The 17,736-nt window shown below is 52.2% G+C and overlaps 1 protein-coding gene across 6 annotated transcripts in view; it reads right to left on the bottom strand.

Annotated features, from left to right (window-relative positions):
- Positions 1-17,736, bottom strand: part of CAMTA2 (calmodulin binding transcription activator 2) — a 46,183-nt gene that overhangs the window by 27,161 nt on the left and 1,286 nt on the right. For all 6 annotated transcript variants that reach the window (XM_033169564.1, XM_033169568.1, XM_033169567.1 and 3 more), the window contains exons 3-10: positions 16,665-16,768; positions 12,306-12,373; positions 9,412-9,547; positions 7,473-7,544; positions 5,642-5,795; positions 5,011-5,151; positions 2,357-3,543; positions 399-525 (exon numbers count right to left, since the gene is read on the bottom strand). In XM_033169564.1, the coding sequence (XP_033025455.1) occupies positions 399-525; positions 2,357-3,543; positions 5,011-5,151; positions 5,642-5,795; positions 7,473-7,544; positions 9,412-9,547; positions 12,306-12,373; positions 16,665-16,768 (1,989 nt within the window). The remainder of the gene's footprint in view (positions 1-398; positions 526-2,356; positions 3,544-5,010; positions 5,152-5,641; positions 5,796-7,472; positions 7,545-9,411; positions 9,548-12,305; positions 12,374-16,664; positions 16,769-17,736) is intronic.

The raw sequence follows: 17,736 nt of genomic DNA, 5'->3' as shown, positions 1-17,736 counted from the left end.
GCGATTCCTGCATCGCAGGGGGTTGGACCAGATGACCCCCGGGGGACCGTACGATTCTATGAGTCAGACCATTGGTCCATTTAGTTCAGTACTGTCCACACGGGCCGGCAGCAATAGTTCTCCAGGGTTTTAGGAGGAGGGGGGGGCAATCCCTGGAGATGCCGTCAGGCACTAAACCTGAGACCAAGCAGACACCAAGCCAAGCCTCTCCCACCCCCCACCTGAGGTTTCTAAGGAGGCTGCCCCCAGCACCACGGCAGGAGAGACACAGGAACCAGCCAGGAGGCCACAGACCGGAAGCGCCCACCCATCTCCTTGCTCCAGTGAGGAAGAGAGAGAGAGGCAGGGGGTCCTGGATCTCACCCCCACCCCACCCCAAAAGACACAAGGCCCCGTACCTGGGCAATAGCACCGCAGCACCCCGGACTGGATGAGGGCGGCAGGGACGGTGATCTGATCAAAGAGGCAGCTGTACGGCTTGGTCTCGTCTACCCAGGGGCCGGTGATGAGCACTTTGACCCCACCCTGCTCACACAGAAGAGAGAGAGGCAGAGAGGACCACAGGTTAGGGGTGTTTTCAGTGCGCTTGTTGACGGCTCCCCTTTCCCCACAAGAACACCCCATCCCCGCTTCCCCTGGGACCCCAGGAGGAGTCTGGACCAGCAGATCCCATTCCTGCCTCCAAGCCCCTGATATAAGCCAGCCGCCTCCCAGCCTGATGCTCTTCCGAAGAGGAGCATCTCCTACATCACTCTATCAGGATTCAGAAGCGTTATTTCCTCTGGCCGTGGAGGCAGAGCAGTCTCAGCCTAGCTAGTAGCCATCCATAGCCACCTCTGGCCCCATGGATTTTGTCCCACCCTCTTCCGAAGCCATCCAAGTGGGTGGCCATGGCTGCCTCCTGAGGCAGGGAGTTCCGCAGGTTAACCCTGCGCCGCGTGCAGGAGGGCTTCCTTTTCTCCCAATATATTCGGCTTCACTGGGTGCCCACGGATTCTGCTGTTATGAGACAGGAGGCGGCGGGGGGGGGGGAGGACCTTCTCTTTCTCTCTCTCCACACCTAATAATTTCATAACTACTCACCATTCCTCTGAACTATTACACCCCCCCCAAAACACACACACACACACACACACACACACACACACACACACCCTGCTTTCAAATTTAAGAACATTTGGAATGTTTTTGTCAAAGCCAAAGTGACACATGGATTATCATATACTTCAGGGAAATAATAAGTTTATCTATCTACATACATGAAATAAAGTTTTCATATATGAAAGGTATCTGAAGAAGTGTGCATGCACACGAAAGCTCATACCAAGAACAAAATTAGTTGGTCTCTAAGGTGCTACTGGAAGGATTTTTTATTTTATTTTTTCATTTATTTCGACTGCGTCAGACCAACACGGCTACCTACCTGAATCTATCTACACACACACACACACACACACACACGTATATAGACGTGAAACTCGAAAAATTAGAATATCATGGAAATGTCCATTTATGTAAGCAATTGTTTTCATTAGCTACTGGAGTTTAATATATGAGATGGACTCATGACATGCAAAGCGAGATAGGCCAAGCCTTTGCTTGTTATAATTGTGATGATTATGGCGTACAGCTGGTGAAAACCCCAAAGTTGAGATTGTGAATTTGGGGTTCTCATCCAGCTGTACGCCATAATCATCACAATTGTAACAAATAAAGGCTTGACATATCTCGCTTTGCATGTCATGAGTCTATCTCGTATATTAGTTTCACCTTTTAAGTTGAATTACTGAAAGAAATGAACCTATCCACGATATTCTAATTTTTCGAGTTTCACGTGTATACATACATACATACACACACACACACACATATATATGACAGTTTTGTTGCCCTAATTATAATTTACGGGTTTTCTAATTGCTGGTTTCCTCTGCTTTTAAAAACGTTCTTTATGGATTCTCTTTCCCCTCCCTTTTTATATTCTTTCTTGATTCACTTTCACTCCCTACAATAATCCCAATTAAACTCACGGTGATAATAATCCCTGCTTTAGACTACAACTCCCATCGTGTAGCTGTGCTGGCAAATGGCGGCAGTCGCGGTCTAAAGCAGCTGGAGGCCAGAGGCTGCCCTGAGCCTTTCTGCCCCCCAGGTGTGTAGACTTAGGGGTGCAGGGGGGTCTCAAAGTGACCCAGGGTTGGGAAGGCAGCGCAAGGGTTGGGGGTGTGCCAAATTCTGGCCCCGCAAAGGGCGCCATAGTACCCACGCCCACCGCTGTCCTCAACCCAATGAGGCTGTTTCTTTCCTGGGACCACCCACCCACCCCTGCAGAGCCCCCACCCCCCTCTGTACCCACCTCCGGGTAGGACCACTCTGGGGAGAAGTCAATAATAGACACCAGCGGCTGCGGGGACCCCACGGGACCTCCGTCCGCCGCGAAGCAGGCCTCCGCCAGGGCGGGCCTGGGGCTCCCCGGCCTGGCGCCGGGGTCCTCCTCCGCGCTCTGCACGCTCCCGGGCGCCCCCTCCTCGGTCATGAGCTCCTGGATGAGGTCTGGGAAGTGGTTGTCGAAGGAGAGGCTGAAGGAGCCCCCCGTGGCGGCGGCGGCCGTCTGGATCATGGAGTACAGCTCCTCCTGCAGTTCCGTGGCGGCCATCTCTGTCTCCGGACGCCCGGCCTCCCCGGGGTCCCCCTCCTCCTGGCTGCCCCCTTCGCCCTCTGCCGCCGCCGTCTCCATGGGGGTGACCTCCGGGCTGCTTTTCACCTCCGCCGGCGGCAACGGAGACTCGGTGGCGGTAGCAGCAGAGGAGGAGGAGGCTGGCGAGGTGGGCATGGGTGCCTGCCCGGCCCCGTCGTCCTGGATGAAGAAGCGGTTGGTGGGCATGTACAGAGGGTAGGCCGCCGGGGGTCCTGCGGGCGCCTCCTGGGGCTCGGGCTTGGTCTGCAGGCCCGCCCCGCCCCCGTAGGTCTGGCCTTGCTTGGGGCTGTTCAGGAAGCAGTCGGGGTCGAAGGCGGCCGGACCTGCCTCGCTCGTCTCCATGGTGGACTCCAGGTTCTGAGAGAGGACCAGGCCCGGTCCGGGCAAGAGGGCCAAGCCGAGTGGGGGCGCAGGGGCGCCAGCGGCCGACTCCCCGGACACCAGGTGCTGGCTGGGGGTCAGCGCCAGCGGCTTCTCAGCCCCGCTCAGCCCAGTCATGACCAGGATGGCGCTGCCAGGGAGGCCAACCGAGAGGGTGACGGCCGGCAGCTCCTGCTTGGGGAAGCCCTTTGGGGGTGCCAGGCCGGGCGAGGGCTGTGTGGAGTCTGGGGACGCCTCGGCCATGCCAGGGGAGGAGGAGGAGGAGGAGGCTTTGGCCAGCTTGGCTTCCTTGCCATCAGGTCCGGACGACTTGGCCGCCTCCGTCTCAGCCTTCACCTCGGGGCCGCCAGCAATGTTCTGGACCTCGGTCAGGGCGGGGTAGGGGGACGGGCGGACCTCCACCTTCGGGGAGATGATCCGGTGCTTCGTGCTGCTGCATCGGTGGGGGACGTGGCCGGGGCTCCCTAGGGAGGGAAGAGAAAAGGGAGCGAATGAGGTCGGGGGGAGAGGGGGGTCTCAAAACTGACAGGTGCCAATGGGGCGATGCTGCAGCAAAGAAGGCAAATGCAATTCCAGGCTGTGTCAATGGAAATAAAGCGTTTCCGGGTCAAGGGAAGTGACAGCACTGATCCTTCCTGCCCTGGTCAGCCCCCCTGCCTGGAGTCCCGTGTCTGGTTCTGGGCACCACATTTTAAGAAGGAGATCGACAAGCTGGAAGGTGTGGAGAGGAGGGCGACTGAGATGATCAGGGGTCTGGAAACTGAGCCTCACCAAGAGCCGCGTGGGGGGCGTACGCTGAAGTTTAGGGGAGCTTTTCATCTGAAAATATTAAGAGTGCTCCTCCCACGGAACATAAAAATGTAACATGGCAGCAATTCGCCCTTTTGCCACTGGAGGGCACCAGTCCCTCTCACATTAACCACCCAAACACAAAACCAGCAATAAGTGGCTGCAGGAAGTGGGGGGGGGGGGAGGAGAGGAAACAGGCGTTATGGACTACAACTCCCATCAGGCACCAGGATGTCAGCCATGCTGGCTGAGGCTGATGGGAGTTGTATTTCAAAACCTCAGGAAGGCACCAGGTTGGAGAAAACTGACCTGGTCACTCTAGGGGATAGGGAGAGAGGGAGTTTGTGCGCATGGTGAGTTTGCGAGTTTGTGTAGCAGTAGATAGCTTGGGGTGAAAATAACTCCATTTATCGGTTCCTGTCCACCTCCTTTCCCTTTCTCCCTTGCAGGAGAGCTTTCTGGTGCCAAATTAAACAACAACTGCTGATTGCAGAGGGTTTTGAAAAAATCATCAGTGTTATTAATTTAATTTATTGGTAGCATTTCCTTGCCGCAGGCAACTCAAAACGACTTTACGAAAAAGCAAAACGAGCACCCCATACATTTATTAAAACCTTGGCGATTGGGGGGGGGGGTTACTTTTAAAAACATATCCCCTGCCCTCTTAAAGAGGTCATCAATTGTTAACACTGGGCACTAGGGGAGCCTCTCTAGGCAGAGCATCCCGCAAACGCAGTGCCACCACTGAAAAGGCCCCGTCCTCGTGCTGACAGCCTCTGGGCATCCTGTGGAGGTGGCATGCAATGGGTCCCCCCCCCGACTCAATCATTCACTTAATACCTAGTCCCTTTAATCGTTTTCCTTAAAAACATATAGTTATATACCCAAGCAGTGTACAAAAACACATCGATTGTGGGTACGGCACAAGCTTACCGGACTGAATCATTTATATCATTATGTGTAGTGCAGAAGCCAATTTAATGACTGGTGTGTGTCGGAGAGAGACAGAAACCCAGAATCTATCTGTGCATCTATGTGATTCTTTAGCCGCGGTTCTCGCACTGCAAGAGGGTTGGGCTAGATGGCCCCTGGGGGTCCCTTCCGTTCTACGGTTCCATGTATTGCAGGCAGGAAAGACTAACCGAGGCCGCTGCTGCAGAGGCAGGCGTGAGTCCGGGGAGGGGGCTTGGCCTGGTGGCTCTCTAGGATCTGCTGCACCAGCTGCTCGATGGAGAACTCGGCCGTGCCGTTTCCGTTGCTGCAAGTCCACTTTATCCCGTGAACTGGAGGGAGAGAGGAAAGCAGGCGTGTGGGTCAGGTTTCGCACTCGTGCGACTCCCCCACCCTACACCAAGAAGGAGCCTGGGAAACGTAGTTTCCGTGAAGGGGTGGTGCTGCCTGGGCCTGCCAGGAGCTGTCGTGCCAAACTCCGGGGAGGGGGAAACGGACACCTGATGGTTCTGAAAACTCAGCACCTCATCAAAACTACAATCCCCGGGGTTTCTTTCGGGGGGAAGCCTTCCCAGTGAAGCCCGGAAAGAAGCGTTTCCTGGTTGGGACGAGGCTGCCTGATATCAAGAGGCAGGGAGTTCCAAAGATTTCTTACAAACGCAGAAGGGGAACCACGTGGCAACTGCAGCAGGTCGGAGCGGTCGAGGGGGCACCTGTGGGGTTGGGCGATCTCATAGCAGCCACGCTGGACCTTAAGCCCTCAAAAGCACCCCCGCCCCAAAAAAACACACACCCCCCCAGAGACCACCACCCTGGGCTTACACATCGGCTTCAACTGGCCAACCAGCTCTTCCTTCGACCACTTCAGCCACTCCTTGCGGTCACTGTTGATAGAGCACAGGACAGGCCCACAGATCTTCCCGCAATCCTCAATGGCCGGAACGTTCAGGTAATGAACCAGCACAATATCCGGGTTCTGGAAGGAAGGAGAAAGAGATGGTGTTGGCCTGGGGGTGAATTCTGCCCAGAGAGGCGCTGGGGCTGGAGCCCCCTGGCCTTGCAACCCTTGTTACAACCACCCCTGCTGTGTAGGTCCGGGTGTCGCCCCTCTTCTCCCCATGTCCTCCTTGGCCCGCGGGACTCAGGGTTAAGCCCTGGCGTTCGAGCTGAGCGCACGGTTAAGTCCCGGTGGTTTCTAGGTCTAGATCAGCGGTCCTCAACACTTTTGGGGGTCCCTGCCCCCTTGGTTCCACAACCATGCGTCCCCCAACACGACCCTACCAAAAAGCATTCTTCAGAACAGTGGTTTGTTTGATCCACCTAGGAAGGTACCATGAAATCCAAAACAATAAACTGCACATCTGTTCAGAATCCAGTTCAAACGATTTAGTTCCGTGGCTCCCAATTAGCTAAGTACTGAGGACCCCCTGTTTTTCAAAAGCCAAGCCTTGGACCCCCGACTTTTGAAAAGGCTGATATCTCTGCGGTAGTTCTTGGTATGTGAACGGCGCCACCAGACTCTCCAACATGTGCAAAATTGGGAGGTAGATCTCCCGGGTCACGCTCCCGAGCGGGTAATGTGAGCTTTAGGGCACCCTCCCCCCCAAAAAATGGGGTGTCCCAGACAGCTGATAGGCATGTGCTACATACCACCCGGGCACGTTATAGCGCTGATTCCCAAATGGGTCTCCAGCTGTTTTTGAACTACAATTCCCATCATCCCTGACCACTGGTCCTGCTAGCTAGGGATGATGGGAATTGTAGTCCAAAAACAGCTGGGGACCCAAGTTTGGGAAACCCTTGGGTTACATCAGGGGTGGCCAAGCTTTTTTCAAAGAGGTGAAAATTTTAAGAATTTGACCCCCAGATAAAGCTAGCTGGGAGGCTGGATTAGGCCCCGCTCCTAACAGGTTTTTGGACATGCCTGGGTTATATGGACTTCCTGGCCTCCACGCACCACCAATTGGGAACCGCTAATTTAATTTCACCAATTCGGCAAAAACGGATGGGACTCAAAGCCTGCCAGGTGTTTAGCAAGCGTCTCAGATGCCACATTGAGGGACTGCTTCAGTGAATTCCTAGTGCGATCCATGGGCTTGGTGAAGTGACACCAGTTTCCCAACGTCTGGTTTGAATTCACTTAGCAGGGGTCTTAAATCGCCACGTTTAGTAATCTGCAGCCGATTGTCTCGCTTGGAAAGAAGCTGGATGGCCACGCATGAAATCAATAGCCAACCTGCACAAACCTTCACCTACCACAGATGTAACGTAACCACGGATGTCTCCTCCCCCTGGGAAACCTCAGTGCCCCTCTCCCCGGGGAGCCGAACCACCCAATTTGGGAGCCTGTGGTTCCAGACTCCTGAGTTTCTGGGGAAAGAGGGGACTCCGGAGGAGGAAGCGGGAGGCCTAATCTGGCACGGCAAGGCTGTGTCCACCCAGCCATGGGCCACTGTTTCCGCCCATGAATTCCTGCACGCGCAGAGGCCTTCCGTCTTATTCTTCCGAAGGGTTGTCTTGTCCAGCCCCCAGAAACTTGATCCCTGCATCACAGGAGGGGCTGGACTAAATGACACCAGGGACCCCTCCCAAGTTCAAACCGTACGATGAATCCTACGATTCTATGTATATCTCTCGGCCCCGCGGCACGTACCTGCAGCAGCCAATAGCAGCGCCGGTGGAATGTAGGGACGATGGACGAGTGGACGTAGCAGCCGTAGAGACACTGCGGAGGGGAGGGCAGAGGAAGGAGAGCGGGCAGGTGAGGCGGCAGGCAGAGGAAGGTGCTGCTTGGCGGAGCGACCCCCACAGCCAATCCCCACAGCACCCAGCCCCTATGCCTGGTCTCCTGGAACCCAACCAGTAAGAGCTGTTCAACAGTGGGACGGACTCTCCTTTGTTGGAAGTCTTTAAGCAGAGGTTGGGGGGGCCCCACCTGTCACGGCTGCTTCAGCTGAGATTCCTTGGGATCCCTTCTAACTCTGCTGGTCTTTGATTCAGATAGCCATACCCCAAGACACCCTGGACCCTGGGTTCGGAGGACCTGTGAGCAGGTCACTCCTCTCCCGCCTGATTGCCATCGGGGCTGTCCATCGCGAGTCCTGCGGAGACGTCTGGGCAGGGCTGCTCGGAGGGGGAGGAGGAATGGGAAGGCGGGGGGGGGGGAACCTGATCCCAGTGGCCTAGAACAGGCACCCCCAAACTCGGCCCTCCAGGTGTTTTAGGACTACAATTCCCATCATCCCTGACCACTGGTTCCGTTAGCTAGGGATGATGGGAGTTGTAGTCCCAAAACATCTGGAGGGCCGAGTTTGGAGATGCCTGGCCTAGAACGACTGCTCTTCAACCAAGATGTTGGCCAGCGATCTTGGCCAACAGTCAGGGATGGGGCGAGTTGCGGTCCGACAACACCCAGAGGCGACACAACAAGGTCCTCGCCTCTGGAGCAGCAAGAAAGAAGGTTGATCCATCTTCCCTGCGACAAGCCTTTCCGTAGTTGAAGGTGGCTCTCCTATCTCCTCCCAGTCTCCTCTTTTCCAGGATAAACATCCGCAACTCCCTAAATTATTCCTCATAAGGCTTGGTTCCCAAAGCCTTCATCAACTTGGTCTCCTTCCTCTACACACCTTGTCAACATCCTTCTTAAGTTGTGGTGCCCAGAACTGGACTCCAGGTGTGATCTGACCAAGGCAGAAGAAACCTATGACTTTGATCTGGAGGAGGTGTCCAGAGGAGGGCAACCAAAATGGTCAAAGGCCTGGACACGATGCCTTATGAGGAACGGGTTAGGGAGCTGGGTATGTTTAGCCTGGAGAAGAGAAGGTGAAGGGGGGATAGGATAGCCACGTTCAAATATATAAAAGGATGTCATATGGAGGAGGGTGAAAGGTTGTTTTCTGCTGCTCCAGAGAAGCGGACACGGAGCAATGGATTCAAACTACAAGAAAGAAGATTCCACCTAAACATTAGGAAGAACTTCCTGACAGTAAGAGCTGTTCAACAGTGGAATTTGCTGCCAAGGAGTGTGGTGGAGTCTCCTTCTTTGGAGGTCTTTAAGCACAGGCTTGACAGCCATCTATCAGGAATGCTTTGATTGTGTTTCCTGCTTGGCAGGGGGTTGGACTGGATGGCCCTTGGGGTCTCTTCCAACTCTAGGATTCTAGGATTCTATGATCTGGACGCTAGACTTCTGCTGACGCAGCCTGGAATTGCATGAGCTCTTTTTTGCTGCTGCGTCACACTGTTAGGCTTGTGCTCTCCTAAGACGGCTGGATCCTTGTCACAGGCACTGCTGGCAAGCCAGGCACCCCCATCCCACATCTGTGTGTCTGGTTCTTTCTGCCTAAGTGCGGAACCAGGGGCATTTCCCCCCCCCCCCCCGTCGCCTCACTCTGCCTACTGCTTCTGTTGCTGGACCTCGACTGCCAGGGCTGAAACTCCTCTTGGCCTCGCTTTGCTTCCCGGATCCTGGGCTGGGACCAGTGGCCTGTGGGATGCTGCCCCTGGTGCCAATCCATCACCACCCCCGTGTCCTGCCCGTTGGTATAATCCTCCCTCCCCCTGCCCTTCCCCTTGGCCCTCCCCTCCCCTACCTCCACGCCTTTCACTTTCAGCTTCATGTGGTCCTCGCGGGTGGTTTTGCCGTCTTTCCGCTTCTTCCAGCAATAGCCGTCCTTCCGGTATTTCACCTTCTTGCGGTTGTACAGGATGATGGAGCCGTTCTGGGGTCTGGAGAGGAGGAGGAGGAGGAGAGGGGAGGAGTGAGCTTTGTAGATTACCCACTGTATTTACGGATCCCTTTATCCCATTTCTTTATCTCCGAAGGATTATCAGCCCTGTGGCGTCCAAGGTTCTCTTCCTCCCCATTTTACTCTCACGACAACCCTGTGAGGCAGGTGAGGGCTAAGAGACTGGCCCAAGGTCAAACGCAGGGAGCTGAGTGAGAATTCAAACCCTGACGAAGGAAGAATGGACAGTGAAACTAATGGAGTATGCGGAAATGGACAAAATGACGGGAAGGATCCGAGAACAGCGGGACCAGAAACTCATCAAAGACTGGACTAAGTTTACCGATTATCTAAAAGACAATTGTATTCAGTTAAATACGTTGATAGGATTACAAGAAGCTTTGCAGATTAATGAAGAAATATTGTTGCAGTTATGAAATTATAGCGATTAAGTTGAATGTGATGATTTATATAGCAATGATAGATTTAAGAAGCATAAATAAAAGGAATAGATGTTAGGAAATCATGTGAAGGGTTTTGAGGGAAGTCACGGCTTGAAAAAGCCAAAATGTTAAAAGATGAAAGATAATGTGATGGATTTTAACGACGTCTTTTTATAAAACCAATAAAAAAATGATACGAAAAAAGGAGAATTCGAACCCTGCTCTCCCCCAGGTCCTAGTCCAGCTCTCTAAACCATGACGACACACGGATTTGCCATATCGATTTGTCAGCTGCTGTAATTGTGACGTTTGGCCGACTCTTTGAGTTGCTGGCTTGTTAACTGCAGCATATGATTTGCGCTGCGCTTGTGATGCCCTACTGTGTCACTGTTGTTTCACGGCTGCTTTGGGATTCATTTGAACGGAAAGCCGCGCAGAAATACAATAAACAGATCAATTGGGGGCCAAGGCACTTGTGCCAGAGCGATTAGCACAGCCGCGAAAACTCACGCTAGGACTGTTGTTCAGTCGTTCAGTTGTGTCTGACTCTTCGTGACCCCATGGACCAGAGCACGCCAGGCACCCCTATCCTCCACTGCCTCCCGCACTTTGGCCAGACTCATGCTAGTCGCTTCGAGAACACTGTCCAACCATCTCATCCTCTGTCGTCCCCTTCTCCTTGTGCCCTCCATCTTTCCCAACATCAGGGTCTTTTCTAGGGAGTCTTCTCTTCTCATGAGGTGGCCAAAGTACTGGAGCCTCAGCTTCAGGATCTGTCCTTCTAGTGAGCACTCAGGGCTGATTTCTTTAAGGATGGATAAGTTTGATCTTTTTGCAGTCCATGGGACTCTCAAGAGCCTCCTGCAGCACCATAATTCAAAAGCATCCATTCTACGGCAATCAGCCTTCTTGATGGTCCAGCTCTCACTTCCGTACATTACTACTGGGAAAACCATAGCTTTAACTATACAGACCTTTGTCGGCAAGGTGATGTCTCTGCTTTTTAAGATGCTGTCTAGGTTTGTCATTGCTTTTCTCCCAAGAAGCAGGCGTCTTCTAATTTCGTGACTGCTGTCACCATCTGCAGTGATCATGGAGCCAAGAAAGCGAAATCTCTCACTGCCTCCATTTCTTCCCCTTCTATTTTCCAGGAGGTGATGGGACCAGTGGCCATGATCTTAGTTTTTTTGATGTTGAGCTTCAGACATTCTAGGATAGCTGCACCAAATGGAGTTCTGGGAGAGGGCGGAGGGGAAGGGGGCGGTGGCAGAGACTTGGCGGGGACGAGTTGCCACCGCGCAGCCCCAGAACAGCTCCGCTGGATTGCTGCAATGTGCTCTACGTGGGGCTTCCCTTGCAGTCGGCGCAGAACGCTGCAGCGCAATTGCTGACGGGAGCGAGGCCTTGGCAGCATATCGTTATAATAATTAATAATAATGTTATTATTTAAATACCACCACCCCGATCTGGCAGGGTTGCCCCAGCCACTCTGGGCGGCTTCCAACAGATATAAGAACACAATAAAACGTCAAACATTAAAAAAAACTTCTCCATACAGGGTGGCCTTCAGGTGCCTTCTAAAAGTTGCACGGTTATTTCCCTTTTAGTGCAATATAAATACAATAATAATAATAATAATAATAATTATTATTATTATTATTATTATTATTATTAATACCCCGCCCTTCCCAGCCAAAAACCGGGCTGAGGGCGGCTAACACTAATTAAAATCACAGCAAAACATAAAAACAATCAATTTAAAATACAGATTAAAATACAAATTTAAAAATTCAAAATTTAAACTGAAGTCTCATTTTCAAATAGCCCACCAATAAAAGAATGAAGCATAAGTAGCAAACAGAAACCAACCCAAAGGCCAGGTGGAACAGCTCCATCTTGCAGGCCCTGCGGAAAGATGCCAAATCCCGCAGGGCCCTGGTCTCTTGTGATAGACTGTTCCACCAAGTCGGTGCCAATACTGAGAAGGCCCTGGCCCTAGTTGAGGCCAACCTAGCATCTTTGTTGCTCGGGACCTCCAAAAGATTAATGAGAAGCAAAAGTTTTGCAGGGGGAGAACCATGGCGAAGACAAAGGCAGCCATGCCAGAGCCTTTGAGACGGAGTAAAGGTATTTAAACAAAAACAAATCACTTTCTGGCATCAGTCCATGCTGGAAGCCACTGTGCAGCAAGTTTGCCTCCCCCTTCGCACGAGATTCCCATCTCTGGCACGGAGCTGGGCTGCACCTACACCCCCTGCCCCAGGTAGATGTCCCCCAAAATGTCCCAGAGTCAGAGGCATGCCCCCACACACCTACCTGGTCTTGGGGGAACACGAGAGCCACTCTTCATGTTTCTCAAAGGTGATCAAGTAGGAAGCGATCTCCTATGACAGAAGAAATAGGGAGTTTGGGGCTCGGTCAGAAAAACGTCACTCTGCCAGCAACCCAGGGATGGGGAGGGGAGCCCACACAGGACTTCTGAACGACAGAAACCATCGTGGGACCGACAGGATGGCGAGTCAAATCCCAACACACCCACCAGGCCGAAGGCAAGCATCTCAGTCTGCCCACAAGGCAGCCGTCCCAAGAGAGATCGCATAAGGAGTGCCTGCTGGATCAGGCCAAAGCGGCCCCATCCAGCCCAGCATCCTGCTCTCACAGGGGCCAACCAGGGGGGACTCCCCTCCTGCCGTTTCCAGAAACTGGTACCCAGGAGCATCTTTGACCGTGGAGGCAGCACATCCTTCACTGTGGCTAGAAGCCATCCATAGCCCTCTCCTCCTCCTCCATGAAGCCTCTTTTGAAGCCTCCTCCTGTGGGAAGGAGTTCCATAGTCTAACTCTGCACTGCATGAAGAAGGACTTTAAAATAAAATAAAATAAATCTGTCCTGGATCTTCCAGCATTCAGCTCCACTGGACGTCCACGAGTTCTAGTGTTATGACAGAAAAACTTTTCTTTCTCCATTTTCCCCGGGGTAACTGCACCAGGGTCTTTTTATATGGTTTGTAAAAACCAGTCAAGGAAGGAAGGAAGGAGAAAGGCTTTTCAGTGGCGATATTTATCCCTGTCTTAAGAATCTGTATTGGATTTCAAACTGTTTTTGCAGACGGATGGGCTCCTAACTGTTTGCATACATGCAGCTCTTAATTGTTCACATGTATGGAATTGGTTTTGTTCTGATTCTTGAGGGCATTTACCGCAAAACCGCCTAGAGGTATTTTATGGGAAGCCGTTCGTAAATGGAACCTGAGAATTGTAATTAAAATAATCGCCATCCCCAGAGGTTCTACAGCACCTGGAAGGTATATCATCCTCATTTCAAAACACGGCAATTCATGTGAATGATGCCCATCCACCAGATCTCCCCGAAGCAAAATTTATTTTGGTACAGCTACGCATCACCCAGTGCCCTGTCTCTGGCTGTGGCAGTGGCTGATGCCCCCAGGAGAAGGGCAGGTGGCATGGCAGAAGAAGAAGAAGAGGAGAAGGAGGAGGAGGAGGAGGAGTTTGGACATGTTATCCCGTCATTCACTCCCCTTAAGGAGTCTCAAAGCGGCTAACATTCTCCTTTTCCCTTCCTCCCCCACAACAAACACTCTGTGAGATGAGTGGGGCTGAGAGACTTCAGAGAAGTGTGACTAACCCAAGGTCACCCAGCAGCTGCATGTGGTGGAGCAGGGACGCGAACCCGGTTCACCAGATTACAAGTCCACCGCTCTTAACCACTGCACCACACTGGCTCTCTGGAAGAAGGCAGGGGAGCCCTTTTCCCTAGTGAGTAGAGACTGGCCTTGTTTACTTGGTACTGTTGGGAAGCCCTTTGCACTCACTCAGGAGCACATCAGTTTATGTGAGGAGGTGACGATAGGAAATGGTCACAATCTGGAGGGGATAGGCCGACCTGTTACTGATCAGGCCTTGTTTGTTATATATTTAACAACAACAATAATAAAAACCTTGCATGTCCTGGGACCCTCAGGCCAGTGGCCCACCTTTTCCAGGATCCTGTTCCCAGATGCCGGCAAGAAACCCGCAAGCAGGATCCGAACACAAGAGCAACTCTCCCCTCCTGTGGTTTCCAGCAACTGGGATTCAGAAGCATCACTGCTTCCATGAATTTTCCCAACCCTCTTTTAAAGCCATGGGAGGTTGGCGGCCACGGGAGCCTCCTGTGGAAGGGAGTTCCGCAGTTTAACTATGCGCTGCCTCCGGAGGGTAGGAGCCGAACTAATAGAATCAAGTCGCAAGGAAGGAGATTCCGACTAAACATCAGGGAGAACTTTCTGACAGTAAGAGCCAGTCGACAGTGGAAACGGACACCCTTGGAAGGTTGGAGTTTTTGAAGCAGAGGCTGGGTGTCCATCTGTCATGTATGATCTAGATGAGATTCCTGCATGGCAGGGGGTTGGACTAGATGACCCCCGGAGGACCCCCCCAACTCTACAAGTATGATTCTAAGAAGGAATTCCTTTTATCTGCCCTGAACCTTCCAATATTCAGCTTCGCCTCTTCCCCGGGAGGATCCCAGCGGAGGCCCGGTCATTCGCCCTTGCTACCTGCCCTTTCCATGCAACAGGTTTGGATGGCGGTGGTCTGGGTTTACAAAGCAGTAACATCCACAAGTCCTGCTCCCTGCTTCCGGAAGGGTTTCGGAAGCTTCCAACGTTGCCATATATTTGTGATTCATAAAATTTTCCTATTCTTCTACTCTTCTACTCACTCCCCTTTGTGCATCCGCTACAATTATTTAATTGCACACTCGGGTTTTGCTTTTCAGGGTGGAAACCGCTTTCTCCGTGGCGTTTTCACCGCACCCTTCCTTCCCAAAGGGAGCCCGGGGCGGCCTGCCCACAATCAGAAAACCAAAACACTCCCCGTTACACAACCGTAATAAAACAACGATGCATTCCGGAGGGCAAAAGAGTTGGAAACATCAGCCCCACAGACTCAGTCGTCTCTCAGCAACTGCGATTCCTGCACTGCATGGGGTTGGACTAGATGACCCTTGGGGGGCCCTTCCAACTAGGATTCTATGAAAACCTGCTCCTCTGAGCAGCCTGGCCGTCTTATTTATTGACCTTCCAAATTCTGCTTGGGGGGGGGGAAGGCTTATGCAGACTACTTAAGAAAACATGTTCTGTAATATGTTCCCCCAGCCCCGTAATATGACCTCAATCTAAGGGTCAATAATGTGGTTTCTGTACATGCTGCAGAGAGGCTTATCAATCTGGGAAGGGAGCCCATCCGGGAAAAGGAAAACCCTGATACTAAACCTCCACTGCCTTGCAGGATATCTTCGGGAAAAGAAAAGGCACAGGAGTAAACCCTATGTAAATCCAGAGTGGAGTCCCTAAGACAGTTGGGTGGTGCCTGGTTCGCCTCCTTCTAGCAACTCCTGCAGCCAAGCTGGTGCCCAACGTCTTGCTCTGCTTTCCTTTGGACCACGACAGCAAAGCCGGGGGGGGGGGTGTCTTTGTCTTCTTGTATTAAATGTAGGTCTGCTAAATCTTGTGCTTTATTATTCAGTTCGAAACAAACAGAAACAAACTCCGCTTCCCACCGCTGAAGTTGCGGCCCCCTCGTCTCCCTTCTTTTACTCTTATCAAGTTTGTCAGCTTAACCATAAATGGCGTATTTCCCAAACTTCCGAGGACCAAGAATCTACGGAGGGTGGTTTTTTTGTGTTTGTGTGTGCGGTGCATTTTCAAAATCCACCAATCTTAGCTGCTGTTAATGCCTGAGCTACTAGTTCCATGTCCTACTCCCAATATTGCGTCCTTAAGGCAGGGGCCAGGAACTTCAGGCCCAAATGCGGACCTCCAATCCTTTCCACGTGGCCCTCAGAGCTCTGCCTGGGTTACCACCACCTCCTGTCATCAGTGCTGCTTTTCACCCTAAGCGTAGCTGCCTAGCTGGATTTCGGATCATGCTTCTTGACTGTCCGGACAGGTGACACAGAGAGCCCTCGGTACAAATGTGAGCAATTCTTCCCGCTTGCTCCACCCATTTTTGCCCCTGGCCCCGCCCACTGCTGCCATCTGGCCTCCCCAGGCTGGAACCGTGGCCCCCAGGCTGGAAAAGCTTGCCCATTCCTGGCCTTCAGTTAGCCAAACACTATCTTAGAAAAAAAACCTTAGGGATTCAAATATTCCAACAAGTAAATAGGAATACGCAGCGTCCCCAGGTCGACACGGACTCTGTGAATTCTACAATCCCCAATGACTGCCAAGAGATTGATACCGATGAACTGGAAGAATGAAGACATGGTTCCCGTCAATCGGTGGATTGACAACAATCGCAACGTACAAACGGATTGCCTACAGGCGTAGACTTTGTTTGGACAAGTATATTGATATCTGGAACGAATTCATACAGAAGGCAGCGGGCTCTTAGAAACCATATTAGTAACCGTGTATAGATAATAAATAATAATAATAATAATAATAATAAATATATAATAACCTATAGCAATGAAATTAACTTTATTTAATGTATTGCGCTGTGCTTTTTGCACATTCCTTTCTCTCTTCCCCCCTCCACATTTTTTTCGTTTTCTTTAATCACTTTATTCCTTCACAAATGAAAATCTTTAAATAAAATATCAATTTAACTATCCATAAAACAAAATATCGACTTGACAATCAGCCAGCGGCCCCAATCCCGCCCGGCTCACCTCGTTGGTGTTCCATCGCAGACGCTCCTTGGGCAAGGCGGCACACTTGGGGACGCATTCCACCAGCTTCTTGGGCAGGAAAACCTTCAAGTGGTGGTTGTTCTCTGGAAGGGGCGAGGCGGGAGGAGGGTGAGACTCGCGCTGTGCAGGGCAGGGCAGGGGGGTGGTGGCAAGAGGGAAGGCAGGCTCCTGGGCCTCTCCGGGAGGGGGCAGCTGGGCGAGAGGCGGGGGCCGCAGATCCCAGGGGAACCGAGGGGAGTGGTTGCTCCAGCGCCCAGAGAGAGGGTGCTGTTCACCTCCACCCAAAACTCTTGCTGATAGGAACCCAGCAGGGGAGAGAAAAAAGAGCTGGGATAGAAGACCCTTTCACCCCAATATGTTAAGGACGGCCTTCCCCAGCCTGGCAGAATTCAGATGTTCTGGGGCACAGACTTGCTGACGGCACCAGGCCATGATGGAAGGCTGTGCCAGGGTTTCGTTTTGTTGGCAGGGCCTCCTGTAGCCCTTGCAGGCACTCCTGGCATGGGATGAAGGGTCTTAGGGTCCTCTTGTTAAGTTTTGGAGAGGGACCCCACTTGATTGCTTTAAAAACAACAACCCACGACTCACATTCTTGACCAGTGCTCCAAACCATGTGTGAATATTAGTAATAAATACATATGGAACACACACACACACACACACACGGAAAAACCCAACCAAAATATTCAACAGCCGCCACTGATTTTAAATAAAATGTACAAAGCACCGGGCCACTTGGTCAGCCGGCAAAAATTCAAACACTGCAGCCCAGAAGAACCTTCCTGGATGAAGGAGCCTGGTGACAAAAGACGACGTCAAAGTGAGCGGCAAAACCACAAGGGGACAGTCCAAAGCAGGGGTGCCAGCACTGAAAAGGCCCTGCTGTTCTCCGGCCTGCATGGAGAGTCTCTTCCACACAGGCCCTCGGGGAGATACAATTGGGGCAAGGGGCACAATCCAGACTTGGAGGGGAGGGCTCCGTGAACAGGAAAGAGAGCTCAGGGAAGCAGGATTCCTGAGTCTCTGTGGAATGGGAGAAGGACGGAGGAAA

The sequence above is a fragment of the Lacerta agilis genome, chromosome 14 (genome assembly GCF_009819535.1).
Source record: "Lacerta agilis isolate rLacAgi1 chromosome 14, rLacAgi1.pri, whole genome shotgun sequence".
NCBI lineage: Eukaryota > Metazoa > Chordata > Lepidosauria > Squamata > Lacertidae > Lacerta > Lacerta agilis.
The sequence above is the reverse complement of the archived record's forward strand: the minus strand, read 5'-3'. Positions and strand labels throughout refer to the sequence as shown.